Source organism: Macrobrachium nipponense, chromosome 5 (assembly GCF_015104395.2).
Source record: "Macrobrachium nipponense isolate FS-2020 chromosome 5, ASM1510439v2, whole genome shotgun sequence".
NCBI classification, from domain to species: domain Eukaryota; kingdom Metazoa; phylum Arthropoda; class Malacostraca; order Decapoda; family Palaemonidae; genus Macrobrachium; species Macrobrachium nipponense.
This window is the reverse complement of record NC_061107.1, coordinates 76,616,112-76,640,045: the sequence shown is the minus strand read 5'-3', so window position 1 is coordinate 76,640,045 and position 23,934 is coordinate 76,616,112. Positions and strand designations below refer to the sequence as shown.

The window sequence follows — 23,934 nt, the reverse complement described above, 5'->3', positions numbered from 1 at the left end:
ATTGGATTATACCAAAAGATTTCATAAATGACTAAACAAACTGAGTACTGTTTAACATACATTGCAGTGGTTATAGTATGGTACTACTGGGTTTGAGAATTCTGTAAATTTTAACTGGTTTCATTTTAAAAGTACCTATGAATATTAAGATGTAAGTATAGTAGAGGCCATCATCACTGCCAACTTCCAAAATTTGTTTTCATACTTTTTCTATAGAGATATTTGTTTCAAATACTTTAAGCATTGTTGCTTTATATATTAGCATATATTTGTGGATACTTTAAAATGACGTGATGATGGAGTATCACAAAATTTATTCAGTAGTAAAACAGAAAATTTATAACAAGACTATATAGTAAGGAACTTCATATTTTGTTAAAGGCAGCAATATCTACTGACTGAACTAAATCCTCAAAAGTGCATATTTTTTCAGTTAAATCATCTATAGACACTTTTTCATCTTCTACAGTGCATAGAATAGAAAGCTTATTTATACCAAAAGCTAAAGGTGCTAATTTACTTGCACCCCATTGAAGCCCATCCATTTTTATTGAGCGCACTACATCTTCCATTGCCTTCATATCAGTTTCATCATCCCAAGGCTTGACATCTAACATTACAGATGATTTAGCAATTGGACCTGGTTTCTTTGATTTTTTCTCCGCGTATGCTTGAAGTCGTTCCTCACGAATCCTTGCAGCTTCTTTATCTTCCTCTTCATCATCAGAGCCAAATAAATCAATTTCATCTTCATCATCTGCCTCTTCATTACTTGCCTTTGAGTTTTGTACTTCAGTTTTTGTATTGCTGGGAACAGGGCATAAACTGGAGCACCCATCACTAAGTGTAAGTTGTAGGTCTATGCTGAGAGACTTTATCTGATTATACCATCTTAAAACATGACTAAACTTGTCTTCTGGTGTTCTTGCTAGAGATTGAAAGACATTTGTATCAGCTTTAGAAGGGCTATACCCTTGAATATAACTTCGATCTTGAAGGTAATCATTCAGGGACTGTATTCCGCATACTGTGGTCACATCACCAAAGAAATCCAATAACCTGAAATGAAGAGATAAGTTGTTCATTCTACAGGTAATGATAATTAAAACAATTTATCTACACAATATAAACCACTATTATGGAAGCAAGTCCCTTCCTCTCTCTTACAAGGGGAGAGGAGAAATGGCAACAAAGTTGGTGGCTAACGTAGTTTTGTTGTCTCTTACAGTTAAAGTTCTTTATTTTCCTACAAGACAATGTAGCAGGGGTTCACATTGTCTCTTAACCCAGATGTCTGGCTGACAAGTACCTTTTACTTTACCCTACTTATGCCAGAAAGTGAGTCCAGGTGAGTTGTACCTCCATTCGGTTCCGAGGCTTTCTCTATCCACCTTCCAAGAGTGTCTCCCATATGTTAAGACCAAAGGTTTGTTTTGTGTATGAACAAATGACATTTTAAATCCGTTTGCATTTTTCATAACTAACAAAACTGCTGTCTTAATATATATTGTCCACCTCAAGCCACTCCTCATATTTTGCCTGGATTAGAGGAAACTGGTGCGATGGACCCAAGATGGGTTAAGGTAGGTCGGCTGCCCCTCCTCTTTACCACCATCTTGGGTAACTCCCGATGCCACCAAATTCCGTGTAATTTTGTAACTGGACTCCAGCAGGCGCTAGATAATTTTCTTTTAAGACTGCAGGTTTGGTGTTTTGAAAAATACAAATTGTTTTAAAATTTGTCTTATTGATCAGCATCTGTACATCATGTACTCTGATTGCAGTTAGAATAAAGCTCCCCTCACTGACAGAAGTGTAAGCTCACTTACTGAGAGACAAAAGTTGTTGGCAGTGAAGTATTGCAAATCTTTACTGGATACAAGATTTTTGTCTAACCTATCCTAACAAGCTCTAACAAGAAAGAACATGAAAATTTTCAGTAGGCAAAGTCTTTTGTTTGTTTGTTTGTATGGTTTTTTTTTACGTTGCATGGAACCAATGGTTATTCAGCAACGGGACCAACAGCTTTACGTGACTTCCGAACCACGTCAAGAGTGAACTTCTATCACCAGAAATACACATCTCTAACCTTCAATGGAATGCCTGAGAATCGAACTCGCAGCCACCGAGATGGCAGACCAAGACCATAAAGCCTTTTGACGATTTGAAAATAAAAGGCCCACTAGTTGCCAACCTCCCGTATATTAACAGACAACAATGTGATTTGTTGATAGTAATCTTGACTTTCCATTTGCAAAACTGATTTAATAACTTTCAAGCTCTCAATGAAGTGGTATGTTTGAATAATTTGAAGCAAGGCTTTAAAGCCCTGTGGAGAACCAGTGAGAGAGCCCATTTTAGAACTATAAATCCAAGGCAAGAATTATTCATAAAGGCCCACTGGTTGTCAACCTATGGTATTAGCGACTTTGACACAGAGCCATTTGGTTTGTTTATTATTTTCCTCTTGCAAAGCGCAAAACAAAATCATCAACTTTCAAGTCTCAAATGTAGGAATTATTCCATATAGAAATTTTGAAAGATATGTTCAGCTCCATTTAGAAAACCAAGGAAATGGTTTCTTCCATTTATTATTCCTTCTTGGTCACAACTTGTGTAAGGATATCTGCAACATTGCTCCCCCCCAAAGAAATTGTTAAGTTAAATCTTGCTTGTTGCACATTTAAATCGAAAGAACCCAACCACAAGATTACAAGTTGCTCTTATAGGTATATACAGTACAACTGTATATTCTCTGTCCCATGTAAGAGGAGACTATGAATGTAGATTGATGATTACATACTATAACAATTTTTATGATATACAAAAAAGCTTTTGATACTGCTATGTCACGTAGCTATTTATAAAAACTATTGAAAATTCTTTTCAAGCAAGCATGTTTACAGTGTTCCTAATCTCTGTTTAGAACAATTTGTGCCATATCTGTGGCTCCTCTCACATGTACTACGTACTTTGTACTCATACCGTCATGATATTGGAAGCTACTAAGTTTTTGCTCTCTTAATGCCCGTCCACATGGTTGAGCTTTGCTAGACAAACTCGTTCGATGTGATGTCAGAAGCGTAGAAACAGCAGATAAGGTTCTGATGTCACATCAAACAGTTAGTCTGGCAGATCTCAACCGTATGGACGTGGCTTTACTGGGCCAGTGGGATAGAAGGCATATATCATTATGTCCTCTAGGTATGTAATTGGAAATTTCACCTTTCCTTATTTTAAATGCTAAAGGTTCATGCTAGAAATGTGATGACCTTTGAGAATTTTCCTGTTATCAGAGAAATTTCTTGACTCATGACCCTTTTTCCTGTGCAGCACATAATGGAAAAATTTAAACTCCAGGCCAGCCTTGTCTGGTATATGGAAATGTCATTGCACCTTCTACCTCAACACCACCTACAATGAAATTTTGCTTAAGTCTGTGGGTGCTGCCAGTAGGGTATTCATGAAACTACTTCATCATACCATTATTCATTTGTTTTAATTACTATTGTATCATTTGTTTTAATTACTATTGTACATATGTTGGCATTGCAACAATTTTGGTCATGAATGAAAGAGATGTCTTTAGCAATGTAAAATTTTCATTAAAAATTAAAGAAAATAAAGAATATCACATACATGACCCCATAGGGGTTAATATGAGGTTCACTGTAGGCTTTACAAAATTGTGTTTGCAGCATCTATTTGGCCCCTTTGCCGCATTCACTTTTTAGCCTTCTACTTGAGCTCCATTCCCACTTCCTTTCTTCAGTCTTTTGCTCTCCAGCATTTTTAGTGCATTTGTGGGGCTTTCTCCTAGTTCAACCTTAAAATCTTATTTTTCTTTATTTTCAGAGCCTTTTTATTTTGTGGTCCAACCACTCCGACAACAAATTTTCTAAGACAATTTGTATTTTTCATATCTACAAACCTGAGGTCTTAACAATAGGATAATTTCTAGCGTCTAGCTGGATCTGGTTAAAAAACAGATGAAAGCAAGGAATCTTGTGATATCTGGCAATGCATACGTAGATCGGGTGAAGGATGGTCGAAGACCATTCACCTATGATCGCGCATCAGTCTTTCCCAACTCAGGATGTCGTAAGACACAGAGGGGTGGCTAGATGCAGGCAGTGTAATGTTAAGACCTCAGGTTTGTAGCTATGAAAAATACAAATTGTCTTAGAAAATTTGTCATTTGTTCATACGCGAACAAACCTTTGGTCTTAACAATAGGATAGACTCATACTTGGAGGGAGGTATAAGACATCCTAGACCGGCTTGGGGCCTACCCACCAGTCCAGCTCTCAAAAGGAATGGTTTTAGGAGAGGGACTGAAGCCCGTTGAGAAGCTAGATACACTGATATCTAACGACTCGGACCCTGAGTGACGTACAATGATATATGGGATAACCATTGTATAGGGAACCAAAGGGAAACTTTGACTGTCTTAATAACAAACCAAGACACCAGGGTTTGTATTATTCCCAACCCCTACTTGCCAAGGAGTGGAGCATATGCTACCAAATAGCGAGTAAGATATTTGTATATTGCACGACCACACTATCAGTATGACTACCTTATCCACCTGTATCAGACCAGTCCAGCGAATGACGTGTCTATTCCTTAAACCGCCCGAAGGAAGAAGGAAAGGTACAAGAGAAAGAAGGACCAGCCAACTCACTCATTCTCTTATCCACACAGTCATCTTAGGTAAGATACAAAGGTGCCCTGTTAAGGGCAACCATGAGTTACACATCCTATTGGGCAGCCACCACAGGACCCAGGGAAAACGTGTCCGCAGATCTGTGGGCAACATCCTTAAGATAGAAGGAGGTGAACATGGACTGGCGTAACCAAGTACCAGGGAAAACGTGTCCGCAGATCTGTGGGCAACATCCTTAAGATAGAAGGAGGTGAATGTGGACTGGCGTAACCAAGTACCAGCGCTCAGCACTCTATGTACAGCCAAGTTTTTTTTGAAAGCCAGAGAGGGACCAATACCTCTAACATCATGCGCTCTAGCCTGCACAGACGTAGTGGTACAATCATCCAGAGACAAGTATGCCTGTCTGATGGCTTCCCGTATCCAAAAAGAGATAGTATTCTTAGACACCTCTTTCTTTGTACGGCCTGTGCCAACAAAGTCTGTGGCAGCCTGGTCTAAGGTGCCGAGTCCTTTTAACGCAGGCAGTGCTTCAGAGGTTGGGCACACAAAAGCTCTTGAGCATCACCACCCACAAAGTCAGTCATTGATGGAATGGAAAACGAAGTGAACCTGTCATCATGCACAGAGGGATTTTGGGTCTTGGCCACAAATTCGAAGGACATCGACCCCCAACCCCTGGTGTGCTTCACCTCATAGCTCAGACCGTGGGGCTCTCCTACCCTCTTGGAAGATGCCAAAGCCAGAAGGAAAACTGTCTTGAGCGTCAGGTTCCTGTCAGATGAGCAACGCAAGGGCTCATATGGACTCTTTAGTGAAGCTCTTAAGAACCAAGGAAACATCCCACGTCAGAGGCTTGAGCTCTCTAGGAGAACTCGACTGCTCAAACCCCTTAACTAGCAGGGAAAGTTCCCAGGAAGAGGAGATGTCGATACCCTTAAGGCCTAACACCAAACTCAGGGCCACCCTGTAGCCTCTAATAGCAGAAACGGACAAACGTTTCTCGTCTCTTGAGTTAGGTTACAAAGTCTGCTATTTGCTGAAAGAGGTCGCGAGTGGAGAAAAACCCCGTTTACGACACCAATCACAGTAGATCACCCATTTGCCTTAGTAAACCGCTGAGGTCGACTTTCTAAGACTGCTGGACATGTGCCCAGCTGATCTCTGAGAAAAGCCTCTCGCTCAGAGGAGATACTTGATAGCTTCCAACAGTGAAGAGGCAGGGATTCTACTGACTGGTGGAACCTTTCCACATGGGGCTGACACAGGAGATGTCGCCAAGGGGGAATCTCCCGCGGAACCTCTGACAACAACGACAGCAGATCTGGAAACCATTCCGCCTGAGGCCACCGAGTGGCTACCAAAGTCATCCTGAGACCCTGTGAACTCATCAGCCTGTTCAGAACCTGATGGATCAAACAAAACGGAGGGAAGGTATACACCTCCAGGTTGTCCCAGGGATGTCGGAATGCATCCTCTGCCAATGCTAAAGGATCTGGAACCACTGAACAGAACACCTCCAGCTTCCTGTTGAAGCATGTCACAAAAAGGTCTAGCATGGGTCTCCCCCAAATCTGGAAATGCTTGTCTGCCACCACTTGATGAAGGGACCACTCTATGCCTAGGATCTGATCCCGGCGACTGAGTTTGTCTGCGACCACGTTCCGTTTCCCTAGGATATACCTGGCTGAGAGCTCTACTGAATTGCTGACTGCCCACTGGTGAAGCTCGACGGTCAAGGCATGAAGTTGACGTAAAACCAGGCCTCCCTGTTTGTTTACATAGGCTACAACCGTGGTGTTGTCCGATATGAGAATGACAGAATGACCCTCTGCCTTCCCCTGAAACTCCTTCAGACCCAGGAGAGCCGCCTTCAACTCCAAGAGGTTGATATGTTGCTGCTTGTCCTCCAAACTCCAAACGCCTGAAGCGATGAAGCCGCCTAAATGAGCGCCCCAACCTGCGAGGGAGGCATCCGAGAACAGAAGGAAGTCCGGTGGAAGAGAACGCAGAGGGACACCCTTCAACAGATTCTGGTCGTCACACCACCAATGAAGGTCTTCTCTCACTTCCAGAGACAGAGGAACCATTAACAGGAGAGAGTCCCCCACCTGAGACCAGAATTCTCCCAATCTCCATTGCAGAAACCAAAGATGAAGATGCCCATGAGGGACCAGCTTCTCCAGGGAAGACAACACTCCCAGAAGAACCTGCCACTGATTGATGTGACTGACAGGAAGTTGCACTCCACCGTCCGCAACTTCTCCAATCTCTGATCCGACGGGAAAACTTTTGCCACTGTCGTATCGATGACCATGCCCAGGTAGAGAATCCTTTGAGTGGGTACAAGGTTCAACTTTTCCTGGTTGACTAATAAGCCCAGTTTCAGACAGAACCGAAGTAGATGATCCCTGTCCTGCAGCAGCTTCTCCCTGGAAACTGCAAAGACTAACCAATCGTCAAGGTACCTCAGCAAACGGATCCCCTGAGCATGGGCCCAACTTGACACGAGAGAGAAGACCCTTGTGAACACTTGAGGGGCAGTCGTCAGCCCAAAGCACAAGACTTTGAACTCGAAGACCTTGTCCGCAAGAGAGAAGCAAAGGAACTTCCTGGACATGGGATGAACAGGGATTTGGAAGTATGTGTCCCTTAAGTCTATCGACAGCATGAAGTCGCCTTCCCTCACGGCTGCCAACACGAGCGCGGGGTCTCCATCTTGAACCGTGTCTTCCTGACAAAGTGATTCAAGGTGGATAAGTCGATCACAGGCCTTCATCCTCCCGATGCCTTGGGCACCAAGAAGATGTGACTGTAAAACCCCGGGGACGGACGCACTACTTCCTCTTATCGCATCCTTGTCCAGCATTTACTGCACTTCCTCCCGAAGAGCCAAGAACTTCAGAGAATCTGGAGGATATACCTTCCTGAGCTGCGGCTTGTCCGACAGAGGGGGAGAGAAGTCGAATGGCAGTAGGTATCCCACCCGAAGGTCATCTACCACCCACTTCTCCGCCCCGTAACTCTGCCACTTGGCCCAATGGCCAGCCAGGCACCCCACACCCGTGGCACAGGAGAGGGAGAGGCGCCTAACTTTCTGACGGCCCCCTTTACCTCTGCCCCTTGGGCCCCATCTCGGCTTAAAGGAATGAGAGCGAAAGGAGCAATGATCTTCTGACTTAGGCTGTGTCGAACGGGAAGGCCCTGCCGAACTCAAGGTCCTCGACAGCCTACCAGGCGACCATCTCCTTGATTGCTGCTGGACAGGGGGAGGAGGAGGAGACACGGCCTGGTGCATCAGTCTGTCTTTGGTGTCAGCCTGGCGCCGGTCTAACACATTCTCGAGTTCCATCCGAGGAAGCAAAAACTGGGACTCCAACAGATCTCTGTTCCTCAATGCCAGCAAGGACTCGGTGTCGAGCGATCTCTCCATTCTAGATAAAGCCACGTCCCTTCTAATCAGATTAGCCCATAAATCAGCACTGAGGTGAGCCATATATGAAAATGCCTTGCCCCCAGACTGCAACAGACTGGCAAGCGAGGAAGCACTCAACAACCCTTCCGAATACCGGTCAGAAGCTATCTTGGCAATAACCACAGACCAGAGGTCCAGCCAAGAAACCGTCTGCAACATGGAAGCCACCATAGATTCCAGTGCTGAGGCATCTTGTGGAGACAAGGACAGAGCCACCGACCTCACCTGTTCCAAAGTCAATCCCGGCTTCAGGCGAATGACGTCTGGGTTAAGATGGCATGACAACAAAAATGCAGAGCTCGTAGCATAGTACTTCCTATGTCTTGTGAGAGGGTAATACAGTGGTACCTCGAGATACGAAAGGCTCAACTTACGAAAAACTCGAGATACGAAAGCCAATGCGAAAAATTTAACGGCTCTACATACGAAAAGTTTTCAAGATACGAAAGGTTTCTGAAAGTCCGAGATTTGCCCAATAACAATTTTGTAACCCGCGCCGAGCGCCGCCATCTTAGTTCTAGTAGACTCGCCACCATCCTCCTGCTCTCCCATTGGTTCCTGATGCTAACCACTGCCATGAGATCCTTCTCTCCTATTGGACAGCATCCCTCCCATCATGCATCTTATACGTACGTACGTGGTGGCGTCCCTACCCCGGCCACCTCGTACCAGAATCTCTATCTACGCACGCGGCATTCGTTCGGTCCAATGATTTCGTTTAGTAACGTAAATTCGTTAGTGATTTCGTTGTGCTACTTTATTGTGTTGTATGAGAACCTAATTAGTATATGTACTACATAACTTAATTACGTACAGTATAGTCATGGGTCCCAAGAAAGTTGCTGAAGTTCACAGAAAGAAGAGAATGCTTTCTATGGAGACAAAAATGGAGATAATAAAAAGTATGAAGCTGGCTTGTGGTTGAGTGTGATCGCTAAGTAATACGGCCGAAATCCGTCGACGATAGGCACCATCCTTAAGCAGAAGGAAGCCATCAAAGCAGCTACACCTTCCAAGGGCGTGACTATTTTGTCCAACAAGAGGAGCCATGTGCATAATGAAATGGAAAGGCTGCTTCTTGTATGGATTAAGGACAAAGAAATCGATGGGGATACGATAACCGAGACGGCAATCTGCCAGAAGGCCAGCGCTATTTTCGGCGATTTGATTGCCCAAGCCGAAGACGACGGAGGAGAGGGGACATCAACGGCAACCCCAGAGTTCAAGGCTTCTCATGGGTGGTTCGAAAAATTCCGTAAACAGACTGGCATCCATTTGGTGGTGAAGAAATTGAAATTACGTAAAGTATAAAAAAGTAAAAAGAAATGTAAAAATAAAAAAAAAGACAAAATAAATTTTATTTTAAGTTTTTTGTAAAGTTAAGTGTTACAGTTTTGTTAATGTGTTTTGTAAAGTTTAGTTTGTTTTTCTGACATTTTTTTATGTTTCGTAAAGTTAAGTGTACGTATCTGCCGTTTGTCCTCCTCCTCTCCCGCCACTTTCGGAGATAGCCTCACTCGAAAGGTAAGCTTCCACATTTCACGTACAGTAATATTTCTTGTTACCATGTATACACTAATATACACTTTATTTACAGGTTTTGCATTTTTGTTATTAATTTAGGTATTGAATGGTCCAAATTGTAGTATTTCATTGTTTATAGGTCAATTTAGCTTTATAATGAAATTTACTGGGGTGTTTTTGGAGGGCTTGGAACGGATTAGCCATTTTACATGTAAAATGTGGTCCAAGATACGAAAACCTCATGATATGAAGGGCGCCTCGGAACGGATTAATTTTGTATCTCGAGGTACTACTGTTGTTTGATAGAGCCCCTAGATCGAAGCGAACCGTCCCGATCCGAAACAGAGGCATTAACCTTCTGCAAGACCGACTGAATGTGCCCCAACAAAGGAAGCTGAAAAGTTGATTTGGGATCCTGTGTAGCTCCCACCAAGGCTTCCAAGCAAGAAGGAGTGTAAGACGACCAAGCTTGAGTCCACTTTCCAAATTGTTAAACCCACAAATGAGATCAACAACTTCCAAAAAGGAAGACAGTATCTCTTGCGTGTCTCCCTCCTGCTCCGGCAATGGAGACCGACGACAAGAAGGATGTGTAGGCTCCTCTAAGGCACCTTCCCCACCAAAATTAATGGAAGGGTTAGCAGCCAAACAGCCCGAAACCCCAACTAACCTGTCTGGGCTAGGTCCATGCGTCGGCTTCCGAGACGAACCCACTATAACACTAGGAACACCACTTACCTCCACAGATGACTCCACATGTCCATGAATGGGGGGGAACTCGAACACTCGAGATCAAAGGAGAATCCCTTAGAGTTGAACTCTTGGAAGCACCAGTGAGAGGAAGACGAAGGAAGGGCAAAGCCCTTAGCCTTCCAGCGCTTGATATGCCGATGGGGCATAGAGGGGGAAGAGGGAGAGGAAGACAGCACTGGTTTCTTATGCGCACTCTTCTCAGGAGGCGGGGCGAAGCAACACGTTTTCTACCAATCTTCCCAGGCGTTAAGGCAGCCAACTTCACATCCAATAGTCCAACCTCTGAAGCACTGCCTGGCATATGACCTCAGACTATGTGCCAGAGAAGGCTCCAATGACAAGGAAGGGAAACGTAGCGAACTGGGCGGCAGTGACGACATCACGGCTGAGAAAGGCAGATCAGAGGAGACGACTGGGAGAGACATCATCAATGGGAGTGACGTCAGAAGTGGTGATGACGTCACAGCCTCCCCTCGGTGCGAGGGGGAAAGAGGTGCCACTGGCGGAGGAATACTCAAACGGATCCCGTGACGTCATCAACGGGGCGGAGGCCACAGCATCACTTCAACTCGAAGCGGCAGCAGACACTGGCGGAGCAATACAAGATGGCCAACTGCTGCTACCCACGAAGACGAGGCCGGGAGGAGGGGAGGGGGCTGCGAGCCTCCACAAAATGCGCTAGCTACCCCTCTAAGGACAGGGTACCCCCTAGCCCAAGCGTCTTCCAAATCGGCACCATTTTGGATGCCTCCGACTCTGGAAGAGTCGATTGATGAAAAAGCCTCACCCGTCTCGGGAATCAAATAAACACCCGAGGAAGAAGGGGCTACATTACAAACATTAGCCTGGCGGCCTCCCGATACTTCCATCGACAAATCAATGGAAGAAAAGGATGGAGACGCAGGGACAACGCTAATGTGAGGGTTGACTACTGTAGGAGACGAAACATCAGGAAGAGGTGCAAAACCTTCCCAGGTAGGAAGAGTCGAAACCCTCCCATTTTCTCTTGCCATAAAACAACCTCCACTGTTCCTTAGGCCATCCCTGGCATTCCGTGCAAGGATTCATAATTGTACAAAAATTAGAATGACACCTACTGCACATGATGTGAGGGTCAGTCGCTGCTGAAGCCAGAGAACGAGAGGTTAACACAACTTTCGCCCAGGCGGCCAAAATTAAGACTGATGCGCCATCATAGGTGAATGGTCTTCAACCATCCTTCACCCGATCTATGCATGCATTGCCAGATATCACAAGATTCCTTGCTTTCATCTGTTTTTTTAACTGGATCCAGCTAGGCGCTAGAAATTATCCTATTGTTAAGACCGAAGGTTTGTTCATGTATGAACAATTTCTTTTTTCACTATCTTGAGCTCTGAATGACCAAAGTGCCCCAGTGCTGAGCTTTGATTTATGAAAAAATTTGGCTACAAAGCTAAGCACTGAGAGTTGAAGCCATTCAGTGCTTAAGAAGATTGAAAAGAGAGAGTTGGAGAGAGACAGAAAGATGGAAGAATGGACTGCAGATCAAGTAAAAGGCTAGAAAGGGGGCCAGAAGAGACTCTTCAAACACTTAAATCCTTATAACTTAAAGTTAGTCAGCATGACTGACTAAACTTTTAATTACTTTTTTTCAGTATTTGGCTCCAGTAAGCCAGTAGTTGGTGTTTTGTGCACAAATTTCTCTTCCAAAATTTTGCTCTACAGAAAGTCTCCCAGGACTTTTTTTTATTCTGGTTTGGTTATATTAAGTAGTAACCCTCCAGAGAACTTGATTAGTAATGAACACAGTAAGCATATTTCATACTAAAAGTAATGAACACAGTAAGCACATTTCATAATAAAGTAAATCACTGTTAGTGCAAATTATTTGATGTAATACATAGTAGGCAGTAGGTAAAGTTATAATTTTGAAGTTTAGTACATTCAACATACTGGGAGCATAATGTAGTTGTATTTGCTCAGATCAGAAAACCTGTCAAGTGATATAAGTATATAGGAAAAAATATATAAATTTCTTTGTTTGGAGTCTGATTAATATTGTCCAGAGGGATTCAAAGCAAAAGAATTTAAGACCCAGTTACCAGTTTATAAGAGAAAAAAGGCTGGCCTTTTCAGTTTTTATTCAATACGTGCAGCAAATTTTCAGGTGTACCTAAAAAATTTTCAGTTTCATCTACAATTACTCAAGTTGCCTACTCCTTAACCTAGCGTAGTTTTATAAGTATCCTTAAGTGTTATTATTTTTTTCCATAATGTACGTATAGTAATGCCTTCATGAAGTGGACATAATAAGCAGTCCTGTTTAATAGTTTCATAGGCCTTTTGAGTGCAATGTAAATTCCAGGCTAAGTAATAATATAGTAAATCTTTAAATTCTTGTTAAATTAAATTTTTATCAAATTTTCTATCTGGGGAAAGCAGTATGTAAATTAAATTGGTGATGGTCATTGAAATAAATATCTAAATTATGGGTTTTAAATACTATGCTGGTTTGATTTGTTGATTAAGGCAAACTGTACGTGGCTGACATAAGGGGGAAGGGAGGGAAAAAAGTTATTTGTGGTGAGAATGGCAAACTTAGCATGGGACGCAGCTAACTCCAGTATTTTGACAGCAAGAAAATCTGAATTAGTGAAGAGTATACTAGATTATTATTTACACTACTTTTTAAGTAAAAAATTATCAATCTTAATTCATAAATGTCAATTTATATTCACCTGAATATGGTATAAAGCTTGGTATTCTGTTTCATAGAATTTGGCATGTTAAGTCTCGCATCAGGCTTAGTAAAAAAAATCCCTTTAAAAAACTAATTTTCGGGTTCCCCTCCCCAAAACATATTTAAACATTTAATTGCTGCCCTTTAAAATGAGTTTTCATACTTTTATTTCCCATCCATAGTATTGCGCACAATTATGAGCCAACTCACCATTGTCTATTTGCAATTCTGTAGGAGTTATTAATGTGTGCAGCACTGCATCCTGAAATAATGACAATTACACTAAATACTAAAATCAGTGTGCTAGGAAAGGATCAGCAAATTAAATTTTAATACACTTCACAAATAAAAATAGTTGCATACAGGCTCCAAAAAATCCCACATGAGGCGCTATTGATTGATCTATTAGGAAATTTAGGTCTCAAGGATTTAAGCCAGGAATCGAGGCACTATTCAAATGAGCGAAAGGATTGCTCACCATTAAACTTTTTCATTATGATGTCAGTTCAGCCAGGGTAAGTGTGTGGATTTTGGATTTGAAAGTTGGAGCCAGTAACTTATAGCATTTGCCACTGCTGTAACAAAATCTTGCACAATCAAAGCAACAATTAAAAAAACTCACTTTTAATATTCTCATGCTCATGTAAGGAGAGTCCATTGTAAACAGAAATTTAACAAAATGTGTAAACAAGGGAGAACAAGCAAAAATAAAACTGCCATAAAAATAATTTTGTTTATTAAATAATAACAAGCAATGGAAGCAAGTCCCTAACTTCAATATGTAAGGTCAAAGTGGCACACTGATATTCGTTGATGTTAAGAAATCAAAGTCAACATGTACAGTACCACCAAACCTTAAAACATTGGTAATTAGAAGCAACCTTCCTGACTGACACATCCACATTCCTTACTCGTTGGACTCGTAGATCCAACTATCATTAGCCTGGGTCCAGCTTGTGAGTTCTTCGGGCCTGAACCACAAGGCAATCTCCTTGTTGGCAGATTCAATGGAGTCAGAGCCATGAATGATGTTCCTAAAAGGAAATAAAGCATATAAAAATAAAATAAAAATGTGGTGGTAATGAAATTATATGGTCACTAACTAGGGTGCCATGGTCTTCCCAAATCTTTATGAAGTTAGCTCACTAAATTGATTAAAACTTTAATAACACTGAATTCTAAACAGATTAATTTAAAAATCTGTTATTTTAAATATATGCCTACCCTTTTCTTTTAGTGGTTGAAAGTTGTATTTCAATAATTCAAGGAAGGTATGCTTACCCTCTTCCCTTGGTGGATGAAAATTCTATTTAAAACAGTGGTTCTTAACCTTTTAATTACCAGGCCCCCTCTAAGAGTTTGCCCTCCCTCAACAACGGCCCCCTCGTATAGATGAGTAAAGTTTCCTTCCAGATTTAAGGGGAGGAAAAAAAAAATAAGGGGTTTCAAGGGACAGGGAGGAAGATAAATAATTACAGAACATGGTAGGCCCATTGTCTAACTGGAATAGTAAATCATAGGAAACTGCCCTTTGCATTTGTCATAAACTTGTGAATATTAATTCCTCACTCTTACAAGAATAACTACAATGAAAAGAATATTTTATTTTTCCTTGGGCTTCAACCTCCCCTGGAAGAATAACCCCCATGTTGAGAACCACCAATTAAAAATGTCAAAGTTAGGACTCAAAGTCTTGGCTAAAGTTCAACCGTTACAATGCAACTAGATGAAAATGGAAAGGGGATCTGTGGGTAACCTATAATTCAATTATATGATATTAAAAACTCACATTTAGTGCTTTACATGCATAATTTCTTTACTAACAAGTTACGAAGCTTACCTGCCAACTTCAATACAGAAGTCACCACGGATAGTGCCAGGCTTGGAGTCTGCTGGCCGGGTTTCACCCATCATTACACGGGCAGTCTTAACCACACCAGTGCCCTCCCAGCACATGGCAACCAGAGGTCCAGATGCCATGTACTTGCAAAGTCCAGGATAGAATGGCTTGTCAGCAAGGTCAATGTAATGCTGTTTCAAGAGCTCCTCTGAGGCCTAAAAGAAGTGATTGTTCTCTTTTAACATCTAATCATTCCAAACTCTTTAAAAAAATCCCCCAAAATTAAATAGCCGTGACATTCCATGCTAGCAAGTAATCTTACCATGACATAGGAGCAATGTATAGACAAAAGTCTTCCTTTTTAATATCATAAATTACACTAGTATGTATAAAAAAAAAAAAAAAATCTACCAGGCATATTGTATCACTTAATAGTTGAAACTCATAAAATGTATATCATCATACAAGTTTGTAACAATACCACTCTTTAACGGGTCTATCACCCTTTTTGGCCACGTAAACTTTGCATTAGGTACTCATGGTTTTGAATGATCAATATAGAATAATCCACAGTTCACAGCTTAACAATACCTAACCACCTGAAAGCACTAATTCAAACTGAATAATTGGTATATCACGTTCATACTAGTAGGCCTACACCTTCCAATTCCAAAACATAAAACATACTGGATGTAACAGGCTAGTGTCTTCAGTTTAAAATGGCTCATGGGGGGTCAGGCAAGCCCCCTTCCCTGTTAGAACCCAGTGGTGTAAGATAGGTTGTCGGGTATTTTATATAGAGTTAACTTGCATTTCACCAGGATGTACAAAATTCTGGTCAGGTTTTAGGGGGCGCGGTGGGCTCTCCTCCTCTTGGCCTGGAAGGCCTGGCATGATAGTTAAATTATGATGCATACCTTATTTAAAGATTCTCAACATTCTAATAACAAAAAGGGTAATATTGCAGAACATCTGCACACATTCTGTTAAGCACAATAGTACTTGAGGAGAAGGGGGGTTGATGTGTCCCCCAACACCCAGCTAAGTCTGGGTGCAACATATTAATTTAAGGTAATGTTAGGAACATCCCTGTTGAAATATGCCTTGGATCTGCTTTCAAGCTGATTGAATCCACTGAAAGTTTGCACAACTCTTCGCTTTTACCCAAATAAGGTTAGGCTGTTAACCTGTGGTTGATAAAATCAAAAGGACCAAAGCTCAAAACAGCGGTATATTTTGTTGCAAGAAAGTAGCCATAATTACCAGAGCACCCATAGGTACTATACAGGTTCCTAAACTTTCCCCGCTGGATACCCACAGGTCTGGTAAATTAAGTCGAGTGAATTGATAATTCATCATTTTTAACTGGTTCCTAGAATGTCCACACACCTAGTTAAATACTAAGTTGAGAGAATTGACCCACCCTCGAAACAGTTCTTTTAAAATCAAGCTCATTCACGTCATGCAAAATGGGAACTTACAAACGTCAAAAGTCAGTATACATTTTTTTATATACATATAAAACCAAATTGGGGCCTTATGTAACCGTTTAGCCTATAGCTAGGCACCGTCTACAAAAAAAAAAAAAAAAAAAAAAAAAAAAAAAACTGCCCGGGGCCACATAAAATTATAACCCTGTACCTTTTGCCAAACCATATGCTAGCCTTTTCTCGGAATCGGAACCATATTTAATCTATTATTTAAAAAAAAATAAAAAAGCCTATTTCCAGTAGTACATTAATACGAAGAATGCCGTAAAGTACAAAGGGCCTCTCGCTTCATTACTTTAACACTTCTAGGTATTCTTTCGGCGTTGCCAGATGGACAGCAAGTTGCCAACAAATCAAAAACATTACTATCTGTAGTTCATGGCACCTTTATACATCAATCACAACAAATATCAGTTCCGAATATCGTGATCACTAGAATGGAAATTGACAGAGATGACAGCTCCCATACGGCATGGCGCGAGCGAAGAAAACAGGAAACGCCGGCTGAGTAGCAACACAAACCTTCATGAACTTCATTCCGGCCAACTTGAAGCCTTTGGCCTCGAATCTCTTGATAATTTCACCGACGAGGCCGCGCTGGACACCATCGGGCTTGACGGCGATGAAAGTGCGTTCCCTCTGGGCCGACATGATGCTTTCAGGAGTAAATTTGCGAGCGATCACAGACAAGAAGGAGAGGAGACTCGCGAGCATACGGGGAGCACGACTCCGAAAGACCGGGCGCCGATGTCAAAGGGATGAAGTCGGTTTGGGAAGAATGAAGCTTGTGCCAGTGACGTATATATTATTCTTTAAACTTTCAGGTTTTCGCGACAGCAAATGCTAATTTAGTATTTTAAATCGCTTCCCTGTTGAACGTTTCAATGTCATTTGTGTTAATGAATTCACATCTTTCGCCGGTTACTCGAAGATAAATACCTAACAATGGTGTTGCCGTTTTAGTGGCAATGAGTTCCATGGCCAGTCGTTACGTCATGAGAGACGCCTGCGGCTTCAAGAATTCAGCGAGCCAGTTTGACTTGTGTTCGATTGGATCTCTTTGGATGTGACTTCGATGTACAGTTTTATTTTGTTTAGCAAAATCTTATCGTTTCACAAAGAATTTTTTGTGACATGTTTTCTATATAAATGAATTGTGATTTTATTTAAATGATATACATGCATGAAATAATTTCAAACGTATTATTTATTGAAAATAATAGTTCAAACAAGACACGAACACTGTGAAATGTTGCCGAAGTATTGTTTCTGTATTATATGAATGACACTTTGGTTTAAGAATGTACAAGTTTTTGTACTTTTTCTGTTATTCAGTCAATACCTTTATGAAAAAAATTGGTTAAAATTCGCTTTATTTTATGATCGTATTACCGGCACTTGTTGCTCTTTTGCATGTTTATTTTTTTTCCTGAATCCTGCCAGAGATACAATACATACGCCATTGACTGATGATCATGGCGCCAGTGTCGTAGCCATATTGGTTAGACCGTAAATAACCATTAATGCCCCATGGTATCTCCCTACCGGTGGAGGGGCTGTTAACCCCCTCAAAGATGATTTTGAGTTGGTAAAATTGGATAGTATTTGTTTAAATACACAAATGTATTGTGTGTGCGTATTATGTATGCACATGTATGGAAGAAATTTTGGATCAATATATGACATACACAAACATACATTTAGGCCTATACCAACTTACCTATATGGAGTTAGTAAAAATAAGCTTACAAACATACCAGTATATATATATATATATATATATATATATATATATATATATATATATATATATATATATATATACGACACAGCAAATCTCACTCTAAAACACCAAGTAGACAAAACAATGTTACTCAGCATTTTTCGGAACATACAAAGTGCCTATCTCTCTCTCTCTCTATATATACCTCTTCACAACACACAACGTGACAAGCACAGAGGGCACCTCCTCCATGAACAATAACCCAAGTAGATGATTATACGTTACGTCCAATAGAGAAGGGAATAATAAGACATACGAGTAATGAGTACCCATATAAATTGTATGTAATGGAACTAGTATGAGAAGGTCTCCCTTCCAAAAGCAGTTATCATCTTTAACACCACCACTGTAACCATCACTATATTTCGTCGTCAGGCGCATTCAAGGATGGCTTCAGGACCATCTCATTGAGGGGGGATGAAAACACTTTTGATCAACTTAGTAATTTTGACCAAGATGAACTAAATACAATTAATATTATCCCTATAGGATAATGATGCTTTAATTTAATATCTATATATATATATATATATAGTATATATATATATATATATTAATAGTCTATATAATGACGCATAATTAATCTAATCGGTATTATTGTATTTAGTTCATCTTGGTCAAAATTACTAAGTTGATCAAAAGTGTTTTCATCCCCCCTCAATGAGATGGTCCTGAAGCCATCCTTGAATGCGCCTGACGATGAAATATAGTGATGGTTACAGTGGTGGTGTTAAAAATGATAACTGCTTTTGGAAAGGAGACCTTCTCATACTAGTTCCATTACATACAATTTATATGGGTACTCATTACTCGTATGTCTTATTATTCCCTTCTCTATTGGACGTAACGTATAATCATCTAGGTGGGTTATTGTTCATGGAGGAGGTGCCCTCTGTGCTAGTTGTCACGTTGTGTGTTGTGAAGAGGTATATAGAGAGAGAGAGAGATAGGCACTTTGTATGTTCCGAAAAATGCTGAGTAACTTTGTTTTGTCTACTTGGTGTTTTAGAGTGAGATTTGCTGTGTCGTCGGAGAGTTGAATATGTTTGAGGTGACATCTACAGAACATAAAGAAAGGAAACTACTGTTATCAAGACTTAGTAATGACACGATTGGGAAAGTCCATGCATATATGGTCATTTTAAAGGCATAAATATAAAAATACAAATATAACTGATTATATATCACAGCATAGCGCAATTGAGATCAGCATTCTACTATGATACGCAGCAAGCAGTCAAATTACCGTACCAGTTTTATTTTGCAGTTGGTGCTTGGATAAAGTTGTTTGTTATTTATAAATGCACTTTAGTAAACACACTTTATTTTAAGTATAATAATTAAGTGGGACCCATTCCACATACACGAATCAGGGCCGGTAGAGATATAATCTGGTCTCCGTCATCGGTGTCAACTGTTAATCATCGATTAGCTTCTACTTTTATTTCGCTGTCCTGACATTAATGGGTTTCCTTCATTCGTGTTAGAATATCTTTCAGTTTTATTTTTGCTTGACAATTTACGAAACAGTGCAGTATGTTGAAATACATGTTATTCTTCTTTTAACACCCCTCTTACGAATAATTAAATCGACAAAAGCAACGTAAAATATCATCGTTAAAAGAAAAATGCCCATGAAAATAATTCCATGTCAGATTCACTCGCATTGTTAAACGCTCGGGGTTTCACTCCACTACCCAATTTATAGTGCATCATATTCGATCCAGAATATTCATGTAGACTTTCTCTCTCTCTCTCTCTCTCTCCTCTTCCACCCTGCTCTCGATCTCTCTTCTCTCCTCTCTCTCTTCTCAATCTCTCGTCTCTCTCTCTCTCTCTCTCTCTCTCTCTCTCTAGGTTGCCCTTAGTACTAGGCAACGGCCGAGTGAACCGTTTCCTACTTCTGTTCGTGCTTCTATCATCTTTAATCTCTTTCCGTAGGGAAATAGCGTCGTCATGGCACCTCACATGGTACACTGTAGGCACGTAGCAAGGATGTGTTCAGCGTATCCACTCTGTAGTTCTAAATTGTATCTCCATTCTTGCAGCCTTTGTTTCAGTCAAGCTGTCCAGCACCCACGGCTGTTAGGCCTATATGCAAAGGTACTTTTCCCCCAGTTCCACCTTTAGATCATTTTACTCCATCTCCTTTATTTACTGGATCTTGCTGCACAACCACTGCAACTCCCTCTTTTCACTGTTAAGCAATGAATGGCTGAAATCGCCCCTAAATTTCATAGATGAAGTCAGTATTGACTCAATAACGGGATATTTAACGTAGCCTTAAGTTCTTTCAAACACGCTCATAAGTAATGTGTATTGAAATGAATTTAATAACATTATACACGCCACCAGTGAATCGATCTCCCTCTTCAGAGCCAATTCTCCCCCCCATTAACCTTAGCTTCAGTAAAAAAAAAAAGAAAAAAAAAATGTTTCTCTCTCTCTCTGCGTCCGACCAGGGCCTCAGCTAGCTGAACTCGGCAGCAGTACAATGGCGGATTACCCAATAAGATATGGGTCCCCCGGGCTCCAAAGTCGCTAGACTGTATATTAAAAATTGTGTATGTAGTTGCAAACATTATTGGCCCAACAATATTTATATCATATCTATTTAAATATTAATATATATAAATTATAATATATATAAATAATATATATCATATATAATATATATATATATATGCCCCCCACCCCGGACGTACTATATGGTGAATTGGATATGTTAATTTTTTGTTCCCACATCTTGACACCTTGCTTCCTTTTCCTATTCTGAGATTCCACCTATTATTTTTACTTCCAAACACCTGTACATATACCTTCCATATTATTCCCACTGCCTTGGTTTCCATCTTACTCTTGCTCGCACACGAACAATATTTATAGTTTTTAAGCACAGGAATACTGACAATCAGTGTTGGATGAAGATTCTTTGGGGCCCCAGTACTAAGGGTAAATAATTGTATGTATATATATATATATATATATATATATATATATATATATATATATATATATTTGTTACCGATCCGCTGACTCCTATTACCAGCGAAGGGTGTTTAATATTTGGTATGCGTTAAACCTGAGTGTTAAGGCGAACCAGTTACACATAATCCCCTCCCCTCCCTCTCTCTCTCTCTACGCGATCACTGGCATAGCCCCCTCTCTCTCTCTCTCTCTCTCTCTCTCTCTCTCTCTCTCTCTCTCTCTCTCTCTCTCTCTCTCTCTCTCTCTCTCCATTCTAACAGGTCATCAAATCAGAGTCAGAGTTATAAAAAAAATAGAATATTTATTACAAGTAAAGCATTAGTGGAATAATTCAAGTTCTTACAAGATCAACTCTGGAAAGATAATAATTCAAGTCACACAGACAAACCACTCAGATAACCCCCCAGTATTTAAATGTCTCAATCAGTAATTAGTCACACCAATCTCTTCTCCAAAATATAATTAGTTCCCTCCACATGGGACCCTCGGCCCCCTAGGACTCTCGGTTCCCTCACTAGAACCGCCTGTTTAAAAGACAGGAGAACACACTAGTGAGCACACACAATTGTAAAGACAAAGTCAAAAGATTAAACATCTTTACAAGATATTAAACAAGCCATCCCTTTGGCTAAAGTATAATACACTTACCCATTACAGCCTGGAAAACCACACACAAATAATTAAAACTTTCGCAGAGCTATCCCAGCATTCTGCCTTTCTCCCCCCTAGTTGTCTCCCTAGTTTCTCGGCTAAACATGCCATTATGAATAGACATAGTTCGTACACGTACACACGAACTCACACTGATCGGTAACGTCTTAATAAAACTGGTCACAACCAGTTTTCAAAGGCACTTGAACAAGACCTCGTGAACTCACGAGCATTGACCTACTTAAACAAACATCTTCATATCGCACCATCCCAGAAATTATTTATCAGCTTTCCCAGGTCAATGCTTTGGACTCTGAATCTATGGATCTGCGCATTCTAAAAAAGTCACAGCACATCACAATGGCGTATTAAATATATTATTAATTATAGCCTTATTTCATCTGACAGAGCTCGGCCACCTAAAATTGCTAGCCCCTGCCTAGCCACAGGTCACACAAAACAGCTCATATATATAAAAAACATTGGCCGGCTCAAAAAAAAAATATAAGTAACCGCACGTCTCTGGCATTATAAAGTAATGTCTATCACGCTTCATCTCCATAACACTTGGCGTATAAATTTACTAATTTTGGACTTCTTGAATATCCCTCTTTGTCTGCAACTGGCTACACAGACTGTAGCACGCTGTAGAAAGACGGAATGCCTCCCTCCCTGTAGAAGACTTCTAACGGCTTCTGTAGATCCAAAAGCGCTGTAGAACTCTGTATAGACTCGTAGAAACTTTCGTAATTACTCTGGATAAACAACAGCAACATCTCTGCATGGCTGGTGGACGTCTTGCTAGCGTCGGGGAACAATGATTATGGTGTGTGTAAGTATGTCAGTCAAGTCATCGGTCAATCAAAAAAGCATTAACCCCAGACATACTACTTCTATCAAATAATGACCCCCAAAATCCCCAAAAGTACTAATTGAATGTCTCCCAATTTACTCCACTTAATATGACCACTAAATCACAAGTCATTATCACAACTCCTCTAAGAGAAAAAAAAATACTAAGTTCTCTAACTCAATTCTCCAAACTCATACACTAACACACACAATCCAAAACTCACAGTAACTCCACGGACTTCTACACTCACATTTCAAACTCGAATGTTCCCACAAGTAAAAAAAAAAAAAGAAAAAAGGTAATGAGCCCAAGAAAAAAAAAAAAATCATGTAACAAGCCCAGACCCAAAAATCAAAAATGTTCTCTCAAGCTCTTATATTTCAACAACTCACAAAATCAGTAAAAATCTCCAATGTTTAACAGCAAAAACCCCTTTACTGCTCACATAATTAATTACAATGAGGCTTAATGTCAAATGCCCATCTATGTAAATCACAACCCCGATTAATTACACCTCCCGTCCAAAAAGGAATACTATTTAAAGCTGAATCCCCAATTACATCTCTCATAGGAAAAGGAAGAAAAATAAAAAAAAGTAATCACAAGTAAACTTCCCCATCATAAAACACATAATATATGTATGATATACATAACCCCGTGTTTTCCCCACAAATGCCACATGTATAGTTATGGAATTTTTGCCACCGCAACTATGAATGCGACTGGACACGGTCAGAAAGCAACCCATTACACATGCACTTTCATGAAATGCTATGGTCAACATTCCAGATATTGCAAAACTCTGAGCAATCACCACTAGAGGAAGGGAATCAGCACATCGGACTCATTGCAGCGGTTTCAGCAAAAAATCCACCTGCGGGTGCATGTGCTCGAACAGCAGCATAAAAAATGTCGTCAGACTCGCAAGTTCAGAAACTCATGATTCTCAAGAAAAAGGTCTATACAGAAACCACGTAAGCACATTCCACTAAATTATCTCCAGGATATGACTAATGTGTTCAAAATTTGTCTTAAAGACATAACTGTCACATGACACTCCCCAATTATATAAAAAATTATCACCTATCCGGGATGAAAAAAAAAACTACGATAAACTAGTAATGCAGCAATTATATGCCTCCAAAAATAATAGACTTGTAAACATAAAAAATGCACATCTCCATAGGAC

General features: G+C 40.6%; 2 protein-coding genes across 2 annotated transcripts; both read right to left on the bottom strand.

Annotated features, from left to right (window-relative positions):
* Positions 1–294: 294 nt before the first annotated feature.
* On the bottom strand, positions 295–14,133 carry LOC135215428 (elongation factor 1-beta'-like). Its single transcript, XM_064250068.1, has 2 exons — positions 13,995–14,133; positions 295–1,059 (listed from the first exon to the last, which is right to left on the bottom strand). Exons 1-2 carry the CDS (start codon positions 14,042–14,044, stop codon positions 366–368), a joined length of 744 nt encoding a protein of 247 aa, XP_064106138.1. The 5' UTR covers positions 14,045–14,133; the 3' UTR covers positions 295–365.
* LOC135215429 (nucleoside diphosphate kinase A 2-like) lies at positions 13,860–17,228 on the bottom strand. The gene is made up of 3 exons (XM_064250069.1): positions 16,993–17,228; positions 14,981–15,195; positions 13,860–14,174 (listed from the first exon to the last, which is right to left on the bottom strand). Exons 1-3 carry the CDS (start codon positions 17,182–17,184, stop codon positions 14,048–14,050), a joined length of 534 nt encoding a protein of 177 aa, XP_064106139.1. The 5' UTR covers positions 17,185–17,228; the 3' UTR covers positions 13,860–14,047.
* Positions 17,229–23,934: the final 6,706 nt, after the last annotated feature.

Coding starts and splice junctions, on each gene's coding strand:
- LOC135215428 (XM_064250068.1), bottom strand. CDS start 14,044: ATGTGGATGTGTCAGTCAGGAAGGTTGCTTCTAATTACCAATGTTTTA. Junction 1,060..13,994: donor CTAATTACCAATGTTTTAAG/GTTTGGTGGTAC, acceptor TCTTCATTTCAG/GTTATTGGATTTCTTTGGTG.
- LOC135215429 (XM_064250069.1), bottom strand. CDS start 17,184: ATGCTCGCGAGTCTCCTCTCCTTCTTGTCTGTGATCGCTCGCAAATTT. Junction 15,196..16,992: donor CCGGAATGAAGTTCATGAAG/GTTTGTGTTGCT, acceptor CACTTCTTTTAG/GCCTCAGAGGAGCTCTTGAA. Junction 14,175..14,980: donor TTCTGTATTGAAGTTGGCAG/GTAAGCTTCGTA, acceptor ATTTCCTTTTAG/GAACATCATTCATGGCTCTG.